Source organism: Molothrus ater, chromosome 9 (assembly GCF_012460135.2).
Source record: "Molothrus ater isolate BHLD 08-10-18 breed brown headed cowbird chromosome 9, BPBGC_Mater_1.1, whole genome shotgun sequence".
NCBI classification, from domain to species: domain Eukaryota; kingdom Metazoa; phylum Chordata; class Aves; order Passeriformes; family Icteridae; genus Molothrus; species Molothrus ater.
Window position 1 is genome coordinate 14,695,394 of NC_050486.2, and position 26,272 is coordinate 14,721,665.

Below are 26,272 nucleotides of genomic sequence, written 5' to 3' on the forward strand. Positions count from 1 at the left end.
CAATATTTATACATCATGGAGAAAACGATAAAGGACAGAAATGGAGTGCAGGGAATGGATAATCTGCTTTGGGCAAATTTAATTCATCCACAGCTCTTATCTCCTTAAAAATGAGGCAGATCAGGTTTTTAATCCTACTGCAGTGTTTTCAGTAATTTAGAGTAGCTGTAAATAAGAATAGAATGCATCTACATGATGGTGGAGGGGTTCTATCATATATACCCCTTAAAAGAAAAGCAGGGAAGACTCTTCACAGAAAATGACTTACTGATTCCCATGTTTGAAACTACCTAAGCATGCCATCATGCTTCTATTCTAAAACACCACTTCAAAACACAAAGCAGCACAAATTTTGCTTCAATTTGTATCAGGCTCCACAATTCCATCTGCATTGTATCCACTGAACAGATTGCTAAAAAATTCTAATGCCGTTTGATGCCAGACATACCTGCTTGTATTTTCTGTTGATGGTCTGGCCTCATCAGCTTCCAGCCTTCTGTGTGACGAACAGCATAAAAAGACTGAACCAGGAAGACCCAGAGCTTATCACGCAGCGCCTGGATCTTGCACGTAAAACCCTGTGTTCAAGTAACAAATCAGCAGCTGGCGAGGGGCATATTGTCATAGCAACCAGTCATTATTCCTTTCAGAGTCTACTTACTCCCTAAGCTAGATCAATGATGTCATCACTTATATTTTATAACAGTCTGGTAGATGGAGATGCTGTTTTTGAAGGATTATTGCCCACTACAGTGATTTTTTCTATAGTTTAAAACCTACAAATTACAGCACTAGTAAACACTACTGTCATTGCTCTTTTTTTCCTTTTCTTTTTTTTTAAATGAACCCCGTAATAGCTCTTCACTGTCAGCTGCATCTCAACAAGGTCAAATACTCCAGGGAAAAATAATGTATTTGATTAAATTTTCATTGCTTTGACCAAGTAAATCTGTAATAGCACCAGATTGCAGTAATTAATGTTTCATTTATTTTTTATTCTTTGTCATACTGTTTATGAATTGTTCCCAGAATTAGCCAACCACAGCTTAAATGTCATTATTTAGATTGTATGAATATACACGGTATGTTACACACATGGAGCCTGACACCTCCACCCAATCCAAAAAACATGCACTGGATTAAGTGTCAGTCCTTGCTTCAGAGGACAGTTAAAAAAAAAAGCTTCACAAAAAGCAGGGGAAATATTTAGGAAGGAAGAGAATAAACTCTCTTCCCCTGTAAGTTTTAGGTAATGCAACATTTTGCTAAGTTTTTCTCTTATCACAAATTTAAAGTGATAGTAAAGATCAATAGGGCAGTGTTGCCCATAGGGCTTACATTTTCAGTAATATACAGGATTTCTTTTATTGCCAGGATGGGGTTTCTCTTTAAAGTAAATAAATGCCTACATTTTCTGTACTTCCAAAAGGACCTTGGATTTATGCAGATGCTTTTCTGTCTGACCCCAGTTGCATGACTGAGCCATCTGAGCTCACACCATATCATCTGATTTGAACCATGGCATGAAACTGTACCAGAGTAGCTTTTGTACAAGCACTGCACATTTAAGAACCTACCATCTCCTCCACATTTGCGGAGTCCAGCAAAATATCCACTGCTACAAGAAGAAAGCAGCTATTTTCATTATTAATGCTTTTTTCAATTGCATTGAAAATTAGTTCTAGGAGGTCAGGTTTGCTGCTCATTGCCTGTGCCTGAGGAAACAACAAAAGGCAGTCGTTTAAAACAAAAGCGTGTACTTTGTATGCAAAAGCATTACCGAGCAGAGAGGATCTGCTATCAAGCTGTGCAGGAGGTATTCCAAAGCTGAGCATCTTCTTTTGTATCCATTCCACAACCCCACCCCTCTCCAGGCCTCTAGCAAATTATCCTGAGGCCTCACTCGTTAACAGAAATCTTAGGAACAAGCACACTGTGATGAATTTACAGCTCCATGCAACTCTGGATCCAAAGGCAAATTCTTTTAATATTTCCCTCTTTATTTTTTTCACTCCTCCGTATATTATATCATATTAAAAAAACATATTTCACAAGAGAAATGAACAGGCTGGGTGACTGGGTAAGCTCTCACCAGAACCTGCAGCATTGCCACATTCGTGCAACTGATGACAGAAATCAGTAGAAGTTTGAGTACACTGCTCATACTCTTAATCTTGTAAATCTGGGCTGTTTTTTCAGGGGCCTGAAAGCTTTTTTGAAGCAACACAGAAACTGTCCCACTAAACCAATTGGAACTTTTGCTTAACTGAAGCACAGAACCTAATGCAGTATTAGCACTGTATATCAAACATTTACATGCTTTAAAGCAAACCTGAAAAAACCCACCCCCAAAACTCTTAGTTTTGGTGGGTTTTTTTCATTTTTCTCCATAGAATTGTAACTCAAAGCAAAAGCTGAGACTATTTTGGTAATTTAGCAGCCTGATCTTTGCAAAATGTGCTATAATTCAATTTATTTGGAAGCATATAAAAACTTGAGGGCACTTTTACCTGCAACAAAACAGAGAAGCCTTCACTTTGTACTACGTGTAGGAAGTTTGCAACAATAAAGGTTACACATTCCTCGTGAAGCCGTGCTGCCAAGGCCACAGCCTGTCTCTGTCCATTTCACTCGGGGCAGGCTATTGATCAGCCGGTCACTCTCCATCAGACGGAGAGCAGCATTCTTGTGGTTCTTGAAACAGAAACAGAAATTAGCCTGTTGCCAAGCAATTACCTAAAGAATTGCTGATTGTAAAATAGCATCTGTTCAGTTACTGAGCTTTTACACAGGGATCCAATCATGTCATGATTTCCCTTATTTAAATAATTTTTGGGATTTATAATTCTTAATATTATATGTGCCTTTGAAACTAAAGCAGAGATAGAAATCTCTATTGGTTCAGTTTTGCCTGAAGTTAGGTAGTAAAGTTTAAAAGTTTTCAATAGCTTTTATTATATTTTTTTCAACTGCGTCATTACATACTGCAGTCCTGAAGAAAAAAAGGCAAATGTTTGCTGGAGAAGCTGAATAGAGAAAAAGACCATGTGTCACTGAAAGATGTAATAAATTTATTAATAAAACTGCTAAGTTGAGGTTTTAGGTGAGTGTGGATGGCCTAGCATTCCAGATAGAGAAAAAAACTTTTTCATAATTATGAATCCTTTTGCTTTATTTAAAGGAGTCAGACAACAAATATTTGTCTTCCCAGATGGAGTTCTAACTGAACTTACCCTCTTTGTTGTCTAAAGTTTCTCAAAGAAAAGTAACTGTTACATTTCTAGTTACCTTTCCAACACGCAAACAAGAGTTGCTGATATTTATTATCCTGGTCTGTGTCTTTGGTTCTTTCATGCATTGCATCAGCACCTGAGGGCAACTTCTACTGGCTAACGGGTTACTTGAAAAGAACTTGGAATTTATGGTTATCCACATTAGAATGGCCTGAAAGCTCCATTCAATGTGACCTAGCAGGACACTGATAAATTATGCAGTAACACTTGAAAAAGCAACAATTCAGATAAATATTTGACACAAAAACCCTTACTGCAAATTCAGATCACAAACACATTTGTCCTATGCAAGTTAGCAGGGAGTACCTGCTTTGTGCATATTATAGTTAAAAGATAAAGTCTGACCATTCATTGTTAAAATATACTTTAAAAATTATTTTACTTATCTCTGGGCAAACTCAGTTTGCTTCTCTGCAAAACACGTAAATTAAGAATTACATATATGCTCATGGTTTGATTTTGCTCACACTGGACTCAATTACAAGCTTTTTGAATTGTCTCAAATTCAACCCCTGCTCACAAGGCAATAAGCATTTACTCCCATTAGACACTTCCAGTGAAATATAAAATGCCTTTTAATTAAATCAGCACTTTGTAGAAGTGGTTCTAACTGAATTTTACTTCTCTTACTGTACTTTTTTCCTAACCATTTTAAAGTGGAGTCCACTTTACTTATCTAAAAACCCAGTAGTTTTCTTGTATGAAGTTGAGACATCGGGGATAGGCACACATAAAGCACCTGGACAGTGCTTTAAATGATACTCCCATTTTAATGTTTCTGTGTTCATCATTGTGGTTTCCCAGGGATTTTCCCGTCAACAGTCTCCTTTTTTTTGCACCTGGCTTTTTTCCTCTAAAGGGCTGTCACATTAACTAGATTTTACATTTCCAGCATCAGTAAATTAAAGGATCAGCAGAGTTATACTGTTTAACCGGGTGTAAATGTTTAAAGTTTTACAGAAGAGAACTCTAGCAGCAGAGAAAAAGGACTGTAAATCGTACAGTAGTCCCTGCAAAATTAATGTCAGACCTTTTCTTCTTCATTCCTCAAGCAGGCTTAAAGCATTTTTGCAGATTGTGAAAAACTCCCCAGGGAATTTCACAAGTTTTTGGAATAGATGTCTTAAATGCTGAAAGGAATGCTCACCAGAACCATTCTCTGGGCAGAAGAGGCTTATGCTTTATCATTTAATCATTTATTAATCATTTTATCATTTAATTTTGTAACTCTAGCTGCTTTCAAGACTTCAGTCCATAAAATAGCAGTGACTCTTGCAAAGACACACCAACACAAATTTTAAATCATTAATATGGGAACTAAAACCCACTTTAGTCCAAACTACAAAAACCTTCCAGCGAAGCTGGGTACACAGAGAGGGCAGGACCAAGTACTACAGTGCCATGGCTGTTCTGCAAATGCTGGCAAGTTTGTGCATTTCAACACAAACTGTAACCACAGCATCTTTATTGACCAGAATAAGCAGAGGGAAAGGAAGGCCTGAACATTTACCTTTCAACTGTCCCAATAATGTTGCACAAGGGCCTAAAGAACCTAAAACTGTGTCAACATGTGCTTATAGCTACAGTACACACCTGAGGTAGTTTGGAGCTGGAGGTGGGTGGTGGTTTAACTATGAACAGCTGTAGATCAGAATGAACTGACCTGTATCTGAAAATGTTACTTAAAACTTATAAAATTTTACACTATGTATGACACACATTGCTATGTGTATATCCTAGGAACAGCTCAGTATGCTGATATAATACAGTGCAGAATATCCAGCACCTTGAGATACTAGACCTACTCTTGAGGTATTATGGCTGCCATCTTTATTCTGTTAGATTGATGCATTGTGGTAGAACTGCTCAGGTTTTATAACTGTGGATATTCTCAAGCTTCTCTTGACCACAGAATGACAGCAGAGCTGGAAGGATACCCTCACAGGTCATAATTCCAACCCCTGACCCAGCACAGCACCATCCCCCAGAGTCCCACCCTGTGCCTGAGAGCACTGTCCAAACACTTCTGGAGCTGTGCCAGGCTGGTGCTGTGACCACTGCCCTGGGGAGCCTGTCCCAGTGTCCAAATACCCTCTGGGGGAAGAACCTTTACCTAATATCTAACCTAAAGGCACATAGCTCTGCAATCTGTTATTTTTCAGGCTTTCACCTGAATATGCAGTTGCTGCTGCTACTCCTAGCTGACCTGCTGGCCTCAGCATTTTAAGTACTTCATCACAGAAATACTGAAAAAAAGCCAGTCCCAAGAAGGCTTCACAGTCCTTTCAGCAAGGGGTAGTTCTTGGCCAGAACCATTCAAGAGCACAAGTCTTGAACCAGGGCTATGTTTGACACTGCATGGCCACACCAGACCTATTTAGTGTGGGTAGGTAACACAGTAGCACAGACATAGGGACAAGGACTTCAGCATGAGATATATGTCATATATTTAGTTGGGTTGTGTGCTAGAACCAAAATCATGCTGTGAATGTTACCTGAGCTAGTTAGATTACATTTTGTTTGTGACAATCCACATTAGTTACATACATAGACAGTCATGTTTGGCAACAGCTCTACAGATTTACCTTTATTTCTACATACTATTCATATATCGGTTACAATTCAGTGTATTTACAGGCTGAGTACTTGGGAAAATTTCTGTTAACAGGTCTAGTTCAAATCAGTTACCTTAAGTCAGCTCTAAGCATAGTTCTATACAGAAATACAATTAGAAAATACTTAAATTTAGGCAGGTCTAAATTGGAACAATGTAAGTAAGTGCTACAAAAAATGAAAGCTGAGCTTTGGGGGGACCAGTGTAGTACTGTTATCTGAGAAGTAAAAGATATGGATACCATACTGCTACTTTATTTTTGTAAAGTCAGCCTGCCTGTAAACAAATAACTTATGATCCCTGATAGCCAGTGACCACCTGAGGTCTGAAAAAAAATGAAATCAATTTTTTCCAAATTAGAATACAGGCAGAGATGAGAAGGCAATCACAAATGATGTATGCCACCACATAACACAGAAATTGATAGAGTGATTTCCTGTTTCTCACTATGCAAATACATAATCAGAGAATGACAGGATGGCCTGGGTTGAAAGGGACCTTACAGGTCCTCTAATCACAACCCCCCTGCTGTAGGCAGGGATATTTTCCACTAGACCAGGCTTCTCAGAGCCCCATCCAATCTGGCCTTGAACACTTCCATAATGTTGCATTATGATGTCACAGTTGTGTTTCATAAATATATTTTCTATCATTATGGTGGACTTGGATGTCACTGGACTGTGTGTCATGAAGCATAACAATGACATTTCACATCAAAATGTTTTTAAAATTGTTATTTTAATTGGAACTTTTACATAGTATAAATGTACTACAGATTTAAGAAACTGTATTCATTAGCTCTTAAATTACATTGTACAGCTAAATAAGGAAAAAATTCACATCGCTCTATTTTTCTACAAAGCACACTACTTACCAAAGAGTTAATCAACGTAACAAGACAATTGTTCTGAAGATCAGTAGGTAAATTGGCAAAGCTTTTCTCTGAAAAACATCTTGCAAAATGTTTTCCTACCCATCTGTTGAAAAGAGAGCCATTCTTAGGTAAGGAAGATGAAAAATGTTCTATCTTCACTTGTTAGCATAAGTGATACCTCTAAAGTATTGTGAAGAAAAAACATTTAAAATGTAGACATTTCATATGCCAAAATAAAATAATTTCAACAGAAAGCAGATAAAAACAATTTTATTTTATTTTACTTACTTCATGCAAGCAGCATATAGGTTTTCCACTCCCAATGAATGAGCAATAGCCATGCATTCTAGTACAGGTTGCTGTTTGCCAGGAACAGGCTAGAGATGTTAGAAAATTATCACAGTTATTGTACATTTGATTTACAGAAACCACACAGAAATGCAAAATCTTCAGTTCAAGGATTCAGAAGGAATGTCAGCTGCCATGGTATTTAAGTTTGTTTGCCTTTATGCAGTCATCTACTTCCACATGTCAGTAAAGCAGAATTCAGCATCATGAGCCTAATGTGTGGAAATGCTCAATTCTAAGCAGGTGTTTGTTTTAAAACCAATTTTCATTGAGCAGACTTTTTTTTCTAAATACATGCCCATGAAACAAGATACACAAATATATAGCATTTCCACATGCCCACCAAGAACAGTTACATTTACAATAGCACATATTAAACTACCCTGAGTGTAATTTAGTACATTGAATTAATCACGTGGAATACTGCTTTTAATCAGCTGGGGTTTCCAAGTGTCTATAAATAGGTGATGGTATCACAGGCCTTACTCCCACCACCTATCCCAGATTCACACCTGAGAACAGGGACTGTTGACTTCAGCCAGCACCTCGATCACACGTAGTTTTTACATATCTTGTCACTATGATTTAGTGTTCAGCAATAGATTTGAAATTCTCAGGCTCTGTAGCTCACCAAGTAGCACGAGAAGTGACATACCTTTTGGAAAAAATTGCAGTAATCTCTTTTCAAAATGTAGATAGCTACTTCTTTTAGTCCATCCAGCCCATACATGTCTGCAATGCCCAACATGTGACTGAAGAGAAAGCAGTAGTGACAGGAATTAAAAATCCTTGTGATATATGAATTTTCCTTACAGGACAATTTACATGCTAACTTTACCTCTTGGTTCAGTCAGAACTTACTGCAGAAAGAGACTGATAACCAAGTGTGACACTTGCCAAAGAATAATCTTCAAAGCAGAAACATATTGACCTAATAAGAACCTCCCAGCCATGGAGTTCAGCCTGTATATAAACAAGCCTCAGTCACTAGCTGAGACCTGTTTAGAAGACTCTCAGTTTCTCTAGGATAGCAAATGAAAAAAATATTTGTGCCAGTGGAGTTCTGGAATTTTGTAGGGTTTTTCCCAAAGATTACATAAAATGTTATTGATGACATTCTTAAAAAGCAGAGTGAGCAAACTATTAATTATTTTATATTATTTATTTTCTATATCAATTAATTAGCTAAACATTGGTATTGGGACACATTATAAACAATTCCATATTTTTAGGAAATAGTAGCATTTTAATGTTTAGTGGCAAGAGTTCATCACCTACTATATAAATGGTTACAGAGAATAATTCACAAATTTCAGATTTTACTTAACTAATACAGGATTATGTATAAAACTGTGATTAAAAATGATCCCAGAAGAAAATGCCAACATTTACATTAGTTCCTATATGTCATCCTTCATGGATCTAAGACTAATTCTCCTTTTCATCACCTTGAGTGATTATTCAAAAATAAATTAAAAATATTACCTATTATATACTATCACACATTGTATATATATATTGTCTGAAAACTAAAAGGAAGGTACAGGCCAATTGGGAATTATTTTGGTATAAAACATCATCCTGTTTTTCACTCTCCTCATAGAGTATTCCAAAACCAGCTGGCATACCTTTTCCAGTACCTGTCAAATAAATAAGATTTCTTCAACAGCTTTTTTTTTTTTGAGTCTTCCTTTTGATTTTTAACTGAGAAAATACAGAACAATCAAACAAGCACAAACTAAAATTAAAAAAGAATAATAAAATTTGACATATACCCAACATCAACTTTGTCTGGGAAGTCCAAAATAGCTCCATATATAGAATGCAAGACGACATTCATTTCTGCATGGCTTATGCTGCAAAAAAGAATGAAAAAATACAAATAAAGACATGCCCATAATAAAATGCATCGCATTTCTTAGCCAAAGGAAGTTGGCAAAAAAGCTGATACATCATCCAGCTGCTCTGTGAATGGAAGGCAAATTATCTGATAAAATTAAAGCAATAAGATTTTGCAATACAGAAGTATCTAAATGGACTACACTTGGGGTGAATTTAGCTACTCAGTAGATTTGCTGAAACTTTCTAACACTTCAGATCTTTAAAAATAAGCAATAAGCAGACCAATACTAATAACTATATTATTTACACTGATAATAGAGAAGGATTTTTTCATCATTGCCAAGCTCTTTACCAGCAGTAAGTCAACTATTAAGTGATTATATATTTTAAAATAGTTTTATTGTAATTAATTACTCTCTTTATTTTATGATATATTTTTGTTCATGCAACACTAAAATATATATTTAGTAGTTTTATTACAATACTAAGTAGAAATGTTCCTTGGAATATTTAGTGTTTATTCAGATTAAGAAAGCTGGCAGATCTACACAGCAGTGTTTGCATCCTTTCACAGTCCCAGCACCTTAATGCAGAAAGGCACAGAATGCCTCAATGATGGACACGATCTGAACAACACTTTCTTGTACTTGTGCACGTACATTTTTGTGTGGAGTCTTCAGGACCCACAAGTGCTGTGTGCATTGGTGTAAATGGAATATTCATGCAGAGCTAAGACCCTTTAAAACGTCAGACATGTTGAAGCAATTGACATGGGTGACTAAAAGCAAAAGGAAAAGAACCCAGTGCTGCAAATGCAAAGAAGCCAAATCAGCACAGCTGTCTCCCTGTATAGCAGCACACACAACAGCCATAAAGGCAGCGAGGAGGAGTTTCCCCACAGCCTTGACAGCTGTTACCTTAAGCAGAATTTTCATTATTTCAGAGTAAGCCATATGTACTTCATTTATAAGTGTTGTAGAAAACAGCACTAAGCAGAAAAGTGAACTGGAAAAGGTAAATTTATGCATATGACTCATAATAACAGAAATTATGAGACATTGGCATGAGAACAGTCTCATATAGGGGTTCAGTACTTCTCCAGAGAATGCCTCTACGGAAAAATAAGTAGAGGCATTTCTTAATTTCTTAACCACAGAGAAATCAATTACAGAGAGATAAGTGTAAACACCAGAGTAATGGGTGACTATCAGCCTCTAAAAACCATAAAAATGAAGGAATAAATTAAATTGCAAATATATTGCTTTATAAGGATTTGGAATTATAACCAAATCAACGCATAACCTTTATGATGTTGCAGCAGCATTATTATACTGCCAGGAAACTAAAATGAACATTTAAGAAAGTATCACTTGGCCAAGAGATTTTATATTAACACAAAGCAGTTACATTTTGCAGCACTGTAAGGTACACAGTTCTTTCTGAAGAAAACTGAGTCAACCAACATCATGCCTGGAAAAAAAAGCTAACATGTACATGGATCAGTACTCCTCTGCTTTTAAAGGAAATTGAATGTATTTCAATAGAGTTTTCTGATACTGAAAAGAGCTCTAACCTAACTACTGAACAGTCCCCAGCTTATCTATGAAGTCTTAAGTATTCATCCTACAATGACAGCTCCATTATTCTCATGCAGAAAGCCATGGTGAACAAGCCCACTTTATAAAATTGCTTTAGTGTATGCTGCTGAAATATCATAATTAAACACTATATAGGAAATGTTATTTATCTTTACATTGTAAATATACTTATTGTACAAATAAGTAGGAAAATACATTGTTCAGACACTCACATTTCATGACATGTACAACAAGACGTGAAAGAAAAGAATTTTTGAGAAGATTGTGAATATTAAAACATACTCTACACAAAAAGATTAGTGCCCTTCTGCTGATGAAAAAGACTTTTCTGAATCATCTGACAATATTAACAAATACACGACACACAGAGTTTCATCCTGAAGTCAAAACAGTACTCAGGAAATGTATCAGGCTGGAGAAAAGTGTCAAGGCATATTAATCTTCAGCGCTCTGTTCACAGCACAGTTGTTACATATTTGCAGTGATTGTAAATTGCCTACCTTTGCTCCCACACGACTTGCAGAGACAACACTTACCCTTGAAGAGTGATGTGCTCTTGAGAGCTCTCAGCCCAACTTCCACTCAGCATAGCAGCAAAGTAACTAGATCTGGCACATAAAATGGCCCTGAGAGAGAAAAAGTAAACATTATTCCACTACATACAAATATTCATGATGAGACTCTTTGATAACATTGACTTAAATCTTTGCCCTTTATGCATTAAGGTGTCAGCTGTGCACTGCATGCCTTTTCTCCCAGTATGTTTGGAATTTCAAAATACGCTACAGAAAAACCAAACAGTACTCTATAAATTTTTCAGTTAAAGCTTGTTTTCAGTATGACTTTGAGATTCACACAGAGGAAATCTATTACCACAAGCATCTTCCTTTATATAAAATTTCACATTTATTTCTCCTGCTTTATTTACCAAATTAGAGTAAATAACAGTTATTTAATAAAGTAAATAAATAGTTTATACAGTCCCATTATAAGTAATTATATACTGAACATCTTAAATTCTTCTTATATTGCAAAATGTGTATTTATCAAAATGATAAGTATGAAGTGTCGTGTATTCAGAATTTTCTACCCACCAAAAGTCAAACAAAACTTGCTATTAGCACATGCTGGGACAATAAGATGTGTTTTTACAACAAGGGCTGTCAGCTACTTCTGTTTACACTTACTGCCCTTATATATTTAAAAAGCACATAACTGGCCATAACGGGGCTAATTCAGTTTAGTACTACATCCATAAAAGAGAATAAAGAAACCCCAGAGCTGCAGTCTGTGGAGCTCAGCATCTCTATCAGTATCAGTCTTCAAAATATTAGCTAAAAAGACCTTTGCAACAGGACTCTTCAGGTGGAAGTGTAGTGGCAGAGAGGAAGACAAGATAGTGGATGAAAACTGCTTTGTGATTTCAGTTTCCCAGATCCACACCAGTTACAGTGTTAACCTTTATGTATCTTATCTGGCTTACCACAGCCACAGATAATATTCTCATACATAGAATTTTTTCATTACACTTTTTAAGCCTCCTATTATTTCTAAAATTAGCTTATGTCATGTATTTCCTGTGGCAGAAAAAGCAAAATGTTATACTAGGCTTGAGAATCCTTTCTGTTACATGTATTTGTCTCCTAAAATGTTTCTGAGCGCTCTCATTTTGCGTAGGAAGAAGCATGAAGAATACTATTTATGGTCTCTTTTACAGTCATTCTATATTCTGTATTCTCTCATCTCTCCTCCCTCCTCCTGCTTCAGAAGTCTCAATACTTTAAATTAGAAACTTCTTGCACATTCCTCCTGTGAGTCATCCAGCAAAAATAATAAAACAAAGCTTTTACTGAACGCTTCATATCTTAGTGAAATACATCGACATGAAATTGGGTATTACATCCTAACCTGAAGTGCATGTAATTCTGGGTGCACACGCCATCTTTTCTAATAAGATTCAATAACACAGTATCATAGAGATACGGAATACACTTATCTCCAGTTTTTTATTAAATTAAAATATCCAGTTTTATTAAATTTAGAAATAAATTTTAGTAATGAACAGTGATCAATCATCTTCAAGGGCATAGTTAGAATGGGTATTTCAAAGACTCATTTTAAGTAAGACAGGTATTCAGCAGGATATGGACAAATATGCAGTACCTAAATTTAAATTTTATCAGCATATGTTTATAAAGTATATGGAGATACTAAATTATTTTGAAATAAATTTCTCTGTGCTTTCCTACAGTGATGGTTGGTGCCAGTTTTATTACCAACCAAATCTGACTTGTTTCATGCAGAGCTCTGTAAGAATGCAACACTAGGAAGACATAAACCAGCAACACTGAAGTCTATTGGAAGTTCACAGGACTTATGAGAAGGTAAGGAATACTGACACAAGTGGTGGGGGACTCTGGGGGCCTAGCCTGTCTCCTGGTTGAGAACTTAAAAAAAAAACCCTTACAGTAAGCAAATAATTGTGGTGCTTTCACCACAATGAAAGTCCCATTGCCCTTATTAGCTCCTACTGTTCACATGACCCAGTGCTAAAACGAGCTCAAGTCCTGGGCCTGTTTCAGAACATCCTTGTTTTCTCTATGATTTACTGCTGTATCTTTTGATGCTAGTTAAACTAGATACATAGCTCCAGGCAGTAAGTGGCCTAAATTAAAGCTCTGCTGATAGAAGCTCTTTGTTGCAGTATTTTTTCTGCATTAAAGCATTTGTTTTTCAAACTTACGTATCTGAGAACATATTATGTAGACCAGAAGAAACAAACATTCTTTCCTACACTTCATTCTGAAAATGTAGCATATATCCAAATACCCACACAACTGTGATATACCTTCTCTAAAGATACTGTAATGTCAGTAACAAACTGTCCCTCCAGTTTTGTGTTGAGAAAGTACTAAAAGTAATGGAGGGGTTTTATAGTCTCTCTCAGTTACTTTATATACTCAAAGGGAACAAAATACAGGCTGTCTAGTTTGCTATCTCAAATGTAAACAGACTTACATCAAAGCTACGGGGAATGGTACTGACACTTTAATTTGCTTTCCCAAGCCACAGGAGTACAATAAGCCAAAGTTCTTAAACGGTCTTGGACTTTCAATCTAGGAAAGGCTCCTGACAATCTTTACATCTACATAACTGAAGTAATGAAAGTAAAACCAGATCTTGTATGCACAGATTCTCAAGAGCCAAAACAAAAATTACTGCTCCAGAAATTTTCTGCCTATATGGAAATTTTATTCAGTGTTAGTAACTGAATAGTTTATTAGTAGATTTTTTTTTCTTTACAGATCACAGTTTTTTAAAATTATTTTGTTATTCATACATATATACATATATATATAGGTAGGAAAAAAATCTACAAGTATTTCCATAAGTATTTACTCAATATATGAGATTACAGTGGCAATCTTAAAACTGCTAAAAGCACAGTTGTTTTCAAAATAGTGGCAGTTGATGATAAATTATATTCATTAATATCAAAGTACAGCCACTCCACACATAAGACCTAAAGCCTGTAACAGTTCACAGCTACAGAACAGCACCAGCAAAAGCTTCTTTTAGATAACAGTAACAGCGGCATTTTATACCAGATGGTTATTGATTGAAAAACTTTTTACTGTAAATACTTATGTACCTGTGAGCTTGAAAATTTTTGCCTTCTACGCAAATATTAATATCTGGGCAACAGCACTTCTTGTAGAGCATCAATAAGTCTTCTCCTAACACAGATGCAGTTTCTACTTTGGAATTACCTGCATATAGGGAGAAAAAGCTGTTTTCACTTGGTCAGGTGTACGAGAGACTATTGACAGTGCACAGACAAAATATTTGAAAAGAATCTGACATAATTAAATTTTTTCTTATTGCATATTCAAGCTTTTCCCTGAAAGGTTCTCCAAACATCGCCTTTTACTTCTTATTTTGACTTATCAGAAACTTGACCAATGCTCCCTATTTGGTATCTACAGAAGAGCTACAGTTACTCTTTCAGAAGATCATGCACCCAGTTCATTCTTTTCTTTGAAGAAGAGCAGCCCCTGAGGAAGTCTGGGGAGATGCAGTGCCACAGGTCCCACCTGAACAGATGTGCTGCTTGAGCCCTGGCACTGACACAGCTGCAGCAGCCAGCACCTCTGGGGAAGATGCAGTTAAACACTTCCTTGTATGATTTCATTCAGAGCTGTAGTATGGAAGATTCTGAAAGGTTCCAGAACCCTCCTAAAACAGCAGTGGAACCGGTGCAATTTGCTAGGAAAGGAAAACAAGGGAGATACTCTGCTGTGTGGAAGTCCCACATGGTGAAGAGTGGAGCTCACTGTATTCCAGGGAAAAGACAGGACATGGTGATGACCATGCCTGATGCCTGGCAATTCCAGATTTATTACACTACACACAGGCTGGGAACTGTGCCTGCTTAACTTCTGCAGCAATTCAGTTCTTCAAAGTGTGAGATCATGAGGTGGGCCATAGAAAAGAATATCCAGCTGTGCTGTAATAGTTTTAATTTTGCCTGCATTTTTAAAACTGTAGAAGTATTTGAACAATTATTTAAAAGACAAAAAGAGAAAAAAGTGCAATTCCAAACCTACCTGCAGCAGCTTTGTTGCTTTCTGCATCAATCACAGCTTCTGGAATTTCTTCCTCAATACCAACCAAACCAGGAACTCCTTTCTGCACAGCTCCACTTGGAGTATTCTGATCAACTGGTGTTCTTTTGATTTGTCCAAGACAATTTACATTTTTTTGAGTGTTGGGAAGAGTAGTAGTGTTGCTTTCTTGTATTATCGTCATAAACAGCTCCTCAATTTCTTTAAGATTTATATCAGATGAATATAGAATCCTAGAATATGACACTAATTTTTAATCTCATGATTTTTCAATTGAAGAAAACAAATAAAAAATTACATTTTTTAATCTAACAAAATTCATGACCAGAAAACAAAGAGTTGGACTCTCTTGTGCTTAAAAAACCCAACCTTTCTAAAAATGTATCTCTGGAAAACTTATTTCTGCAAATGCTTGAAAAAGCATAAACAAGCACCACAAAATACCAAAACCATCTAACATCAAGATTATAGCAAAAAAATTATATAAAAAGTATAGAGATAGAAATGAATTGGAGAAATAAATTTTAATTTCAAAGGAAGCACTTAAAGCACAAAAATTTGCAGTTAAGATTACCCAAGAACTTTCACTTTGCCTATCTAGTAATTCCAGCTTCCCACTTTCCCATCTGTTTCACCAGCTTATTTTTGGCTCAGGATCTGGATGTTTCAGAGAAAAAGAATTTATTGCCCTCTTATCATAAGAAACAAACTTCTTCCTGCCTCCAAGGCGCTGTTAGGATTAGAAGAAAGAAGTGGATGATGACCAGACAGAATCCTGTATTTGAATGGAATTTATGCATCATGTATGAAGTGTATGACTATGCAACAGGCTATTGCTTTTAAAGGTTAATCCTTTGTTAATTGGGGTCCTTTTTCGGGCTCATGCTGCCCAGAAAAAGGTACCCGGACGTCCGTAACTCTTTGTTTTTGTTGTCTCATATTGTCCTAATTCAAATTGTCCAAATTATTATTACTCTAATTGTATTACTATTTTTACAACCATTTTATTACTATTAAACTTTCAAAAATTTTAAAAGCAAGTGATTGGCGTTTTTCACACCAGTCTGTTAGGTGAAAATTATCAAAAGATTTTTGTGAGTTTTCTAATTTTGGCATTAATGCTGGCGAATTTTCAGGGTTTACTGTCTAATTTTGGGTCAAGAAATCTGTCCCAAACACTGAGGGGACTCTGGAGCTATTTGGGAACAGTTCTTTTTCGAAATTCTTTTGTGTTGGGATCAAAGGGCTGGCATTTGCAGGGGCAAAATAATTCTCTGTCTGTCCTGTATTTATTAAAGCAGCTGTCATATTCCAACCTCCTCCTCCTCCTCCTCCTCGCACAGTTTGTGTGCACGGATGTGGCTGTGCAGATGAATCGTGACACAAAGTAGTCCCACTGGGTGCTAGGAGTGTGGAAGGCGAAAACGCAGAGGCACACCAGGTATCGGTTGCTCAGGGTTACGCGCTGCAGAGGGATCTCTCGGTGCCCGGCAGAGGGAGAGACGCGGAAGGATATATGCAAGGCGCTGCGGTTTTCACCTGCTGTGGTGCCGGCTGCGGCCGTGGAAGGGAACGCCGGGATGCCCATGGTTGCAGGAGGCGGCGGAGCCACGCCATCCAGCAGCTCTGAAGCGGGAGGGTGCGGTGGGGAAGGCACGGCTCGGCCCCGCCATGCAGCGGCGGCGGCAGGAGAGGGGAAGCGACCACGGGCGGCACTGACGGGAGGCTGGGCTGGAGCGCCGTGGCGCCGGCACGGGGTGCCTTGGGTGGCTGGGGCGCCCCGGTGAGACAGTCATTAAAACACCCTAAACATTATTTTAAAAGCCCTTAAAAAGCCCTAAAGGTATCCTAAACATTTCCAGAGAATTCCTAAAAAACTCCAGCAAAAAAACCCCTAAAATATCCCTAAAAATCCCTGAAAAATCACCTGAAAGACCCTAAAAAACTGTTTAACCCCTACCTGTAACACTGTGGCCTCGAAACATCATCTCTACCTATTAATTGGGGTAACTGCAAGACCCTCAAACACCAACACAATCACCAGCTTGAGTTGGTCTGGACAGCACCAAATAAAATAAAATAAAAAGCTTTATAAATAGAAAAATTAAAAATAAAAGTTAAATAAAAAATAAAATACAAAAATAAAATAAATAATTTTAAAATGGGAAAATAAAAAAAATTAAATAAAATAGAAAATTAAAAAAATAAAAAGCTTTAAAAATAGAAAAATTAAGAATGAAAATTTAAAAAATTTTTAAAATAAAATAAATGCTTTAAAAATAGAAAACTTAAAACTAAAAATTAAATAAAATTAAAAAAAATAAAAGAAATGCTTTAAAAATAGAAAGATCAAAAATAATTAAATAAAAAATAAAAAATAAAACAAATGCTTTAAAAATAAAAAAATCAAACCTAAAAATTAATTAAAAAATTAAATTAAAAAAATAAAATAAATGCTTTAAAAATAGAAAAAGCAAAAAATAAAAATTAAATAAAAAATAAAATGAAAAAAGAAAATAAATAGTTTAAAAATAAAAAAAACCCTAAAAATGAAATAAAAATAAAATTAAAAAAATAAAATAAATGCTTTAAAATTAAAAAAATTAAAAATAAAAACTAAATAAAAAATAAAATTAAAAAAATAAAAAGCTTTAAAAATAGAAAAATCAAAAATAAAAATTAAAAAAAAATAAAATGCCTTAAAAATAGAAAGATCAAAAATAATTAAATAAAAAATAAAAAAAAATACAAATGCTTTAAAAATAAAAAAATCAAAACTAAAAATTAAATAAAAAATTAAATTAAAAAAATAAAATAAATGCTTTAAAAATAGAAAAAGCAAAAAATAAAAATGAAATAAAAAATAAAATGAAAAAAGAAAATAAATAGTTTAAAAATAAAAAAATTTAAACTAAAAATGAAATAAAAATAAAATTAAAAAAATAAAACATGCTTTAAAAATAAAAAAATCAAAACTAAAAATTAAATAAAAAATTAAATTAAAAAAATAAAATAAATGCTTTAAAAATAGAAAAAGCAAAAAATAAAAATGAAATAAAAAATAAAATGAAAAAAGAAAATAAATAGTTTAAAAATAAAAAAAATAAAACTAAAAATGAAATAAAAATTAGATTAAAAAAATAAAATAAATGCTTTAAAATTAAAAAATTAAAAATAAAAACTAAATAAAAAATAAAATTAAAAAAATAAAAAGCTTTAAAAATAGAAAAATCAAAAATAAAAATTAAAAAAAAAATAAAATGCTTCAAAAATAGATAAAGCAAAAATAAAAATGTAAAAAAAAATTAAAAAAATAAAGTAAATGGTTTATAAATAAAAAACTGAAAACTAAAAATTAAATTAAAAATAAAGTAAAAAAATTTAAAAAAGCTTTAAAAATAGATAAATCAAAAATAAAAATTAAATAAAAAGTAAAAAAAAAGCTTTAAAAATAAAAAATCAAAACTAAAAATTAAGATAAAATAAAAAATAAAAAAATAAAATAAAATCTTTAAAAATAGAAAAATTAAAACTAAAAAATAAATAAAAAATAAAATTAAAACAATAGAGAAAAAAGCTTTAAAAATAGAAAAATTAAAAATAAAAATAAAAGATAAAATAAAATAAAAACCTTAAAAATAGAAAAATTAAAAATAAAAATTAAATAAAAATAAAATTAAAAAATAAAATTGATTAAAAATTAATAAAAAACAAAATAAAATCCGTAAAGTGGTGTAAAACCCATAAAAGTTCCATAAAAGGTAGTGTCGTAAAGCGCGACTGTCGCAAAACTGCACCTTTTACGACAGTCGCGTTTTACGGCACCTTTTACGACACTTTACGACAGTCGCGCTTTACGGCACCTTTTACGACAGTCGCGCTTTACTGCACCTTTTGCGACAGTCGCGCTTTACGGCAGTTTTGCGACAGTCGCGCTTTACGGCACCTTTTACGACAGTCGCGCTTTACGGCAGTTTTGCGACAGTCGCGCTTTACGGCACCTTTTGCGACAGTCGCGCTTTACGGCACCTTTTACGACAGTCGCGCTTTACGGCACCTTTTGCGACAGTCGCGCTTTACGGCAGTTTTGCGACAGTCGCGCTTTACGGCAGTTTTGCGACAGTCGCGCTTTACGGCACCTTTTACGACAGTCGCGCTTTACGGCAGTTTTGCGACAGTCGCGCTTTACGGCACCTTTTACGACAGCCGCGCTTTACGGCACCTTTTACGACAGTCGCGCTTTACGGCAGTTTTGCGACAGTCGCGCTTTACGGCACCTTTTACGACAGTCGCGCTTTACGGCAGTTTTGCGACAGTCGCGCTTTACGGCACCTTTTGCGACAGTCGCGCTTTACGGCACCTTTTACGACAGTCGCGCTTTACGGCACCTTTTGCGACAGTCGCGCTTTACGGCAGTTTTGCGACAGTCGCGCTTTACGGCAGTTTTGCGACAGTCGCGCTTTACGGCACCTTTTACGACAGTCGCGCTTTACGGCACCTTTTACGACAGTCGCGCTTTACGGCAGTTTTGCGACAGTCGCGCTTTACGGCACCTTTTACGACAGTCGCGCTTTACGGCAGTTTTGCGACAGTCGCGCTTTACGGCACCTTTTACGACAGTCGCGCTTTACGGCACCTCTTACGACAGTCGCGCTTTACGGCACCTTTTGCGACAGTCGCGCTTTACGGCACCTTTTACGACAGTCGCGCTTTACGGCACCTTTTGCGACAGTCGCGCTTTACGGCACCTTTTACGACAGTCGCGCTTTACGGCAGTTTTGCGACAGTCGCGCTTTACGGCACCTTTTACGACAGTCGCGCTTTACGGCAGTTTTGCGACAGTCGCGCTTTACGGCACCTTTTACGACAGTCGCGCTTTACGGCACCTTTTACGACAGTCGCGCTTTACGGCACCTCTTACGACAGTCGCGCTTTACGGCAGTTTTGCGACAGTCGCGCTTTACGGCACCTTTTGCGACAGTCGCGCTTTACGGCACCTTTTGCGACAGTTGCGCTTTACGGCAGTTTTGCGACAGTCGCGCTTTACGGCACCTTTTGCGACAGTCGCGCTTTACGGCAGTTTTGCGACAGTCGCGCTTTACGGCACCTTTTGCGACAGTCGCGCTTTACGGCACCTTTTACGACAGTCGCGCTTTACGGCAGTTTTGCGACAGTCGCGCTTTACGGCACCTTTTGCGACAGTCGCGCTTTACGGCACCTTTTACGACAGTCGCGCTTTACGGCACCTTTTACGACAGTCGCGCTTTACGGCAGTTTTGCGACAGTTGCGCTTTACGGCACCTTTTACGACAGTCGCGCTTTACGGCACCTTTTGCGACAGTCGCGCTTTACGGCACCTTTTACGACAGTCGCGCTTTACGGCAGTTTTGCGACAGTCGCGCTTTACGGCACCTTTTACGACAGTCGCGGTTTACGGCAGTTTTGCGACAGTCGCGCTTTACGGCACCTCTTACGACAGTCGCGCTTTACGGCACCTTTTGCGACAGTCGCGCTTTACGGCACCTTTTACGACAGTCGCGCTTTACGGCAGTTTTGCGACAGTTGCGCTTTACGGCACCTTTTACGACAGTCGCGCTTTACGGCACCTTTTGCGACAGTCGCGCTTTACGGCACCTTTTACGACAGTCGCGCTTTACGGCAGTTTTGCGACAGTTGCGCTTTACGGCACCTTTTACGACAGTCGCGCTTTACGGCACCTTTTGCGACAGTCGCGCTTTACGGCACCTTTTACGACAGTCGCGCTTTACGGCAGTTTTGCGACAGTCGCGCTTTACGGCACCTTTTACGACAGTCGCGCTTTACGGCACCTTTTACGACAGTCGCGCTTTACGGCAGTTTTGCGACAGTCGCGCTTTACGGCACCTTTTGCGACAGTCGCGCTTTACGGCACCTTTTACGACAGTCGCGCTTTACGGCACCTTTTGCGACAGTCGCGCTTTACGGCAGTTTTGCGACAGTCGCGCTTTACGGCAGTTTTGCGACAGTCGCGCTTTACGGCACCTTTTACGACAGTCGCGCTTTACGGCAGTTTTGCGACAGTCGCGCTTTACGGCACCTCTTACGACAGTCGCGCTTTACGGCACCTTTTGCGACAGTCGCGCTTTACGGCACCTTTTACGACAGTCGCGCTTTACGGCAGTTTTGCGACAGTCGCGCTTTACGGCACCTTTTACGACAGTCGCGCTTTACGGCAGTTTTGCGACAGTCGCGCTTTACGGCACCTTTTACGACAGTCGCGCTTTACGGCAGTTTTGCGACAGTCGCGCTTTACGGCACCTTTTACGACAGTCGCGCTTTACGGCAGTTTTACGACAGTCGCGCTTTACGGCACCTCTTACGACAGTCGCGCTTTACGGCACCTTTTGCGACAGTCGCGCTTTACGGCACCTTTTGCGACAGTCGCGCTTTACGGCACTACCTTTTGTGCAACTTTTATGGTACTTTACAGCATTTTTAGTTTTTATTTCGTTTTTCATTTATTTTTAATTAATTTTTTTATTTTATTTTTTAAATTTTATTTATATTTTTAATTTTTCTATTTTTAAAGCTTTGTATTTTTTTATTTTTATTTTATTTATATTTTTGATTCTTCTATTTTTAATATTTTTATTTTATTTTTTAAATTTTATTTTAATTTTATTTTTATTTTTTTATTTTTAAAGCTTTTTTTTCGTTTTTAATTTAATTTATATTTTAAATTTTTCTATTTTTAAAGCTTTTTTGTTTATTTTTTTAATTTTATTTTTTATTTTGTTTTTATTTTTATTTTTTAATTTTATTTTTTGATTTTATTTATTTTTTTTAATTTTTCTACTTTTAAAGCTCTTTTTTATTTTTTAATTTTATATTTATTTTTAATTTTTCTATTTTTAAAGCTTTTTAGTATTTTTAATTTTTTTTCTATTTTTAAAGCTTTTTATTTTATTTTTTATTTTTTATTTTGTTTTTATTTTTAATTTTTCTACTTTTAAAGCTTTTTATTTTTTTATTTTTATTTTTAATTTTTCTACTTTTAAAACTTTTTAGTTTTTTTTAATTTTTTTTCTATTTTTAAAGCTTTTTATTTTATTTTTTATTTTATTTTTTATTTTGTTTTTATTTTTAATTTTTCTATTTTTAGAGCTTTTTATTTTTTTAAATTTTTTTTCTATTTTTAAAGCTTTTTAGTTTATTTTTTTTCATTTTTTATTTAATTTATATTTTAAATTTTTCTATTTTTAAAGCTTTTTTGTTTATTTTTTTAATTTTATTTTTTATTTTGTTTTTATTTTTAATTTTTCTATTTTTACAGCTTTTTATTTTTTTAAATTTTTTTTCTATTTTTAGAGCTTTTTATTTTTTTATTCTTTAATTTTATTTTTATTTTTAATTTTTCTATTTTTAAAGCTTTTTAGTTTTTTTTAATTTTTTTTTCTATTTTTAAAGCTATTTATTTTATTTTTTATTTTATTTTTTATTTTGTTTTTATTTTTAATTTTTCTATTTTTAGAGCTTTTTATTTTTTAATTTTATTTTTATTTTTAATTTTTCTATTTTTAAAGCTTTTTAGGTTTTTTAAATTTTTTTTTCTATTTTTAAAGCTATTTATTTTATTTTTTATTTTATTTTTTATTTTGTTTTTATTTTTAATTTTTCTATTAATTAGCGCTTTTTATTTTTTTATTCTTTAATTTTATTTTTATTTTTAATTTTTCTATTTTTAAAGCTTTTTAGTTTTTTAATTTTTTTTCTATTTTTAAAGCTTTTTAGTTTATTTTTTTTATTTTATTTTTTATTTTGTTTTTATTTTTAATTTTTCTATTTTTAGAGCTTTTTATTTTTTTTAATTTTTTTCTATTTTTAAAGCTTTTTAGTTTATTTTTTTCATTTCTTATTTAATTTATATTTTAAATTTTTCTATTTTTAAAGCTTTTTAGTTTATTTATTTAATTTTATTTTTTATTTTGTTTTTATTTTTATTTTTTCTATTCATAGAGCTTTTTATTTTTTAATTTTATTTTTTAGTTTTATTTATTTTTTAAATTTTTCTATTTTTAAAGCTTTTTATTTTTTTAAATTTTTTTTTTCTATTTTTAAAGCTTTTTATTTTATTTTTTATTTTATTTTTTATTTTGTTTTTAGTTTTAATTTTTCTATTTTTAGAGCTTTTTTTTTTCTATTTTTAAAGCTTTTTAGTTTATTTTTTAATTTTATTTTTAATTTCATTTATACTTTGAATTTTTCTATTTTCAAATCTTTTTATTTTATTTTTTAATTTTATTTTTTATTTGATTTTTATTTTTTATTTTTCTATTTTTAAAGCTTTTTCTTTTATTTTTTAACTTTTTTTTTAATTTATATTTTAAATTTTTCTATTTTTAAAGCTTTTTATTTTTTAATTTATTTTTATTTGATTTTTATTTTTAATTTTTCTATTTTTAAAGCTTTTTCTTTTATTTTATTTTAAATTTTATTTATATTTTTAATTTTTCTCTTTTTAAAGCTTTTTATTTTATTTTTTAATTTTTTTAAATTTATATTTTTAATTTTTCTATTTTTAAAGCTTTTTATTTTATTTTTTTAATTTTATTTTTTATTTGATTTATATTTTTAATTTTTCTATTTTTAAAGCTTTTTATTTTATTTTTTAATTTTCTTTTAAATTTTATTTATATTTTTAATTTTTCTATTTTTAAAGCTTTTTCTTTTATTTTTTAATTTTATTTTTTATTTGATTTATATTTTTAATTTTTCTATTTTTAAAGCTTTTTATTTTATTTTTTAATTTTCTTTTTAATCTTATTTATATTTTTAATTTTTCTATTTTTAAAGCTTTTTATTTTTTAAATTTTTTTTAAATTTGATTTTTATTTTTAATTTTTCTATTTTTAAAGCTTTTTGTTTTATTTTTAATTTTATTTTTAATTTCATTTATATTTTTAATTTTTCAATTTTATAGCTTTTTATTTTATTTCTTTAATTTTATTTTTATTTGATTTTTATTTTTAATTTTTCCTATTTTTAAAGCTTTTTTTAAAAAATTTAATTTTTGTTTTTAATTTTTCTATTTATAAAGCTTTTAATTTTATTTTATTTGGCGCTTTCCAGACCAACTCAAGCTGGTGATTGTGGTGGTGTTTGAGGGTCTTGCATTACAGCACTACCTTTTATGGAACTTTTACAGCACTTTACAGGTTTTGTTTTGTTTTTCATTTATTTTAAATTAATTTTGTTATTTTAATTTTTCTTAATTTTTCTATTTTTAAAGCTTTTTATTTAATTTTATTTGGTGCTGCCCAGACCCACTCAAGCCAGTGATTCTGGTGGTGTTTGAGGGTCCCCAGGACAAGGGAAGAGACAAGAATCTTAACTCCACCTTTCAGAAGGCTGAAATATTATTTTATTATCTTTATTATATTAAAAGAAAATGAGATATTAGAACTATACTAAAAGGGCAAGGAGACGTCAGAAAGCTGGAAAGGAATGAATAATAAAAAGCTGGGACTGCTCACAGCCCCGACACTGCTGGACCATGATTGGTCATCAAGTAGAAACAATGCACAGGAGACCAATCCAAGATGCCCCTGTTGCTAAAGCATCTCCAGCCCACACTCCACAGCCAGCAGATCGTTACTGGTTCCGTTTCTGTTCTGAGGCTTCTCAGGAGAAAAATCCCAGCGAAAGGATTTTCATCAAACACGTCAGTGCCAGGTGATGGCACAGGCAGCATCGGCTGGCTGATGTCACTGTGTCATCACTGCCAGCCCAGGTGTCACAGCAAGGAGGAGAGAGCTCACCCTGTACTCACCCTGTGCTCACCCAGCCCTGCCAAGGGACTGGCTGCCAAAACAGAGCCGTGCCATGCATGCCAGTGTCTGCATGGCAGAGAGAGGACATGAAAAGCCACTGAGGAAGCTGCCACCTCCTCCCTGAACTCTGCCCTGCAGGCCGGGTCATGGGCAGCCACTTTGGGAAGGCTGAATTTGCTGCCCAGCAGCTGCTCTGTGTCTGATAGGAATTGAAATAGCCCAGGTTTGGGTTGGTGCTGAGCATAGGGCAGTGAGGAGAAAGGGAGAAGGCTGTGCTGCAGGGCAGGTGGATCCAGGCAGAGCCAATTTGGGGAACAGCCTTGTCTAACAGCATTTCATTTTCCAGTTCTACTACATTGCATTATATTTTGCACTTCTGCTAGAACTGCATGTCAACAGGTTTCAAATATCCTCCTCAGTCCCAGCAGCCTGCTTGAAAGTGCTGTGTCTTTATCAGAGCATTGATGGTCCTTCTGAAATGTGAGTCTCACTGGCTGCATCCAAACCTTGTGCTTGAAGAGCATTCCTAATTAAAGCAGATTGGGCCTTTGGGGAAGAAGGGGCTGCAAAGCATTTCCTAAAGCATTTTCTACTGCAATTTCATTGTGAGGAAATACACCTGAAGGATGATGCAGGGATTAGGATTGAGACAAAGATGAGTTTGGTGGGCCAATTTTACTTTGAGAGCTTGAGAAGCACAGGAAGCCCAAGTGATGATCCCAGAGGGTTGAACACAGAGGTTTCACCCTCCCAGATATACAAGGGCCTTAACCTTAAAACCACTGCTCTCAGCAAGGAGCTGTCTCAACGCTGCATTAATGTTTTCTCCTCTTTGTGCATGTGTAGAATTGAAATCCCTCTTGGGGGGGAAGCTTATTCCAAGTAAATTCCTAAGTAATCAGCTGAAAAAAAACCCTGAAATGTTCTTTCACTTGATTTGCTACTCCCTGCCAAATGCATGTGCATGCCAGGTCTTGAGGATGGTACTGGAGCTGAGCCTTGAAGGAGGAATTGTCCACACAAGGCTTCTCCTTCAGTTTTGGGATCCAGTGCTGATTGCAACCAGGTCTGGTGAGAGAAGTGATCATAAATACACCATGTTTCTGAAAAAGCCCTAAAGGAATCCTAAACATTCCCAGAGAATTCCTAAAAAGCTCCTGGAAAAAAAAAACAAAAACAAAAAACAAACCAAAACCCCCCAAAAAAAACCCATCCTTTAAAATCCCTGGAAAAAACCTAAAAAACCCCTAAAAAATTGTTCAACCCCTA

The 26,272-nt window shown here is 34.8% G+C and overlaps 1 protein-coding gene across 1 annotated transcript in view; it reads right to left on the reverse strand.

Annotated features, from left to right (window-relative positions):
- Window positions 1-1,632: 1,632 nt before the first annotated feature.
- The window catches only part of BTBD8 (BTB domain containing 8), a 28,358-nt gene continuing 3,718 nt past the window's right edge, over window positions 1,633-26,272 (reverse strand). Inside the window, exons 3-11 of the mRNA XM_036387491.2 lie at window positions 15,177-15,427; window positions 14,222-14,339; window positions 11,106-11,195; window positions 8,905-8,985; window positions 7,785-7,881; window positions 7,070-7,158; window positions 6,782-6,884; window positions 2,511-2,694; window positions 1,633-1,715 (exon numbers count right to left, since the gene is read on the reverse strand). Coding sequence (XP_036243384.1) covers window positions 2,533-2,694; window positions 6,782-6,884; window positions 7,070-7,158; window positions 7,785-7,881; window positions 8,905-8,985; window positions 11,106-11,195; window positions 14,222-14,339; window positions 15,177-15,427 — 991 coding nt within the window. The 3' untranslated portion in view covers window positions 1,633-1,715; window positions 2,511-2,532. The remainder of the gene's footprint in view (window positions 1,716-2,510; window positions 2,695-6,781; window positions 6,885-7,069; window positions 7,159-7,784; window positions 7,882-8,904; window positions 8,986-11,105; window positions 11,196-14,221; window positions 14,340-15,176; window positions 15,428-26,272) is intronic.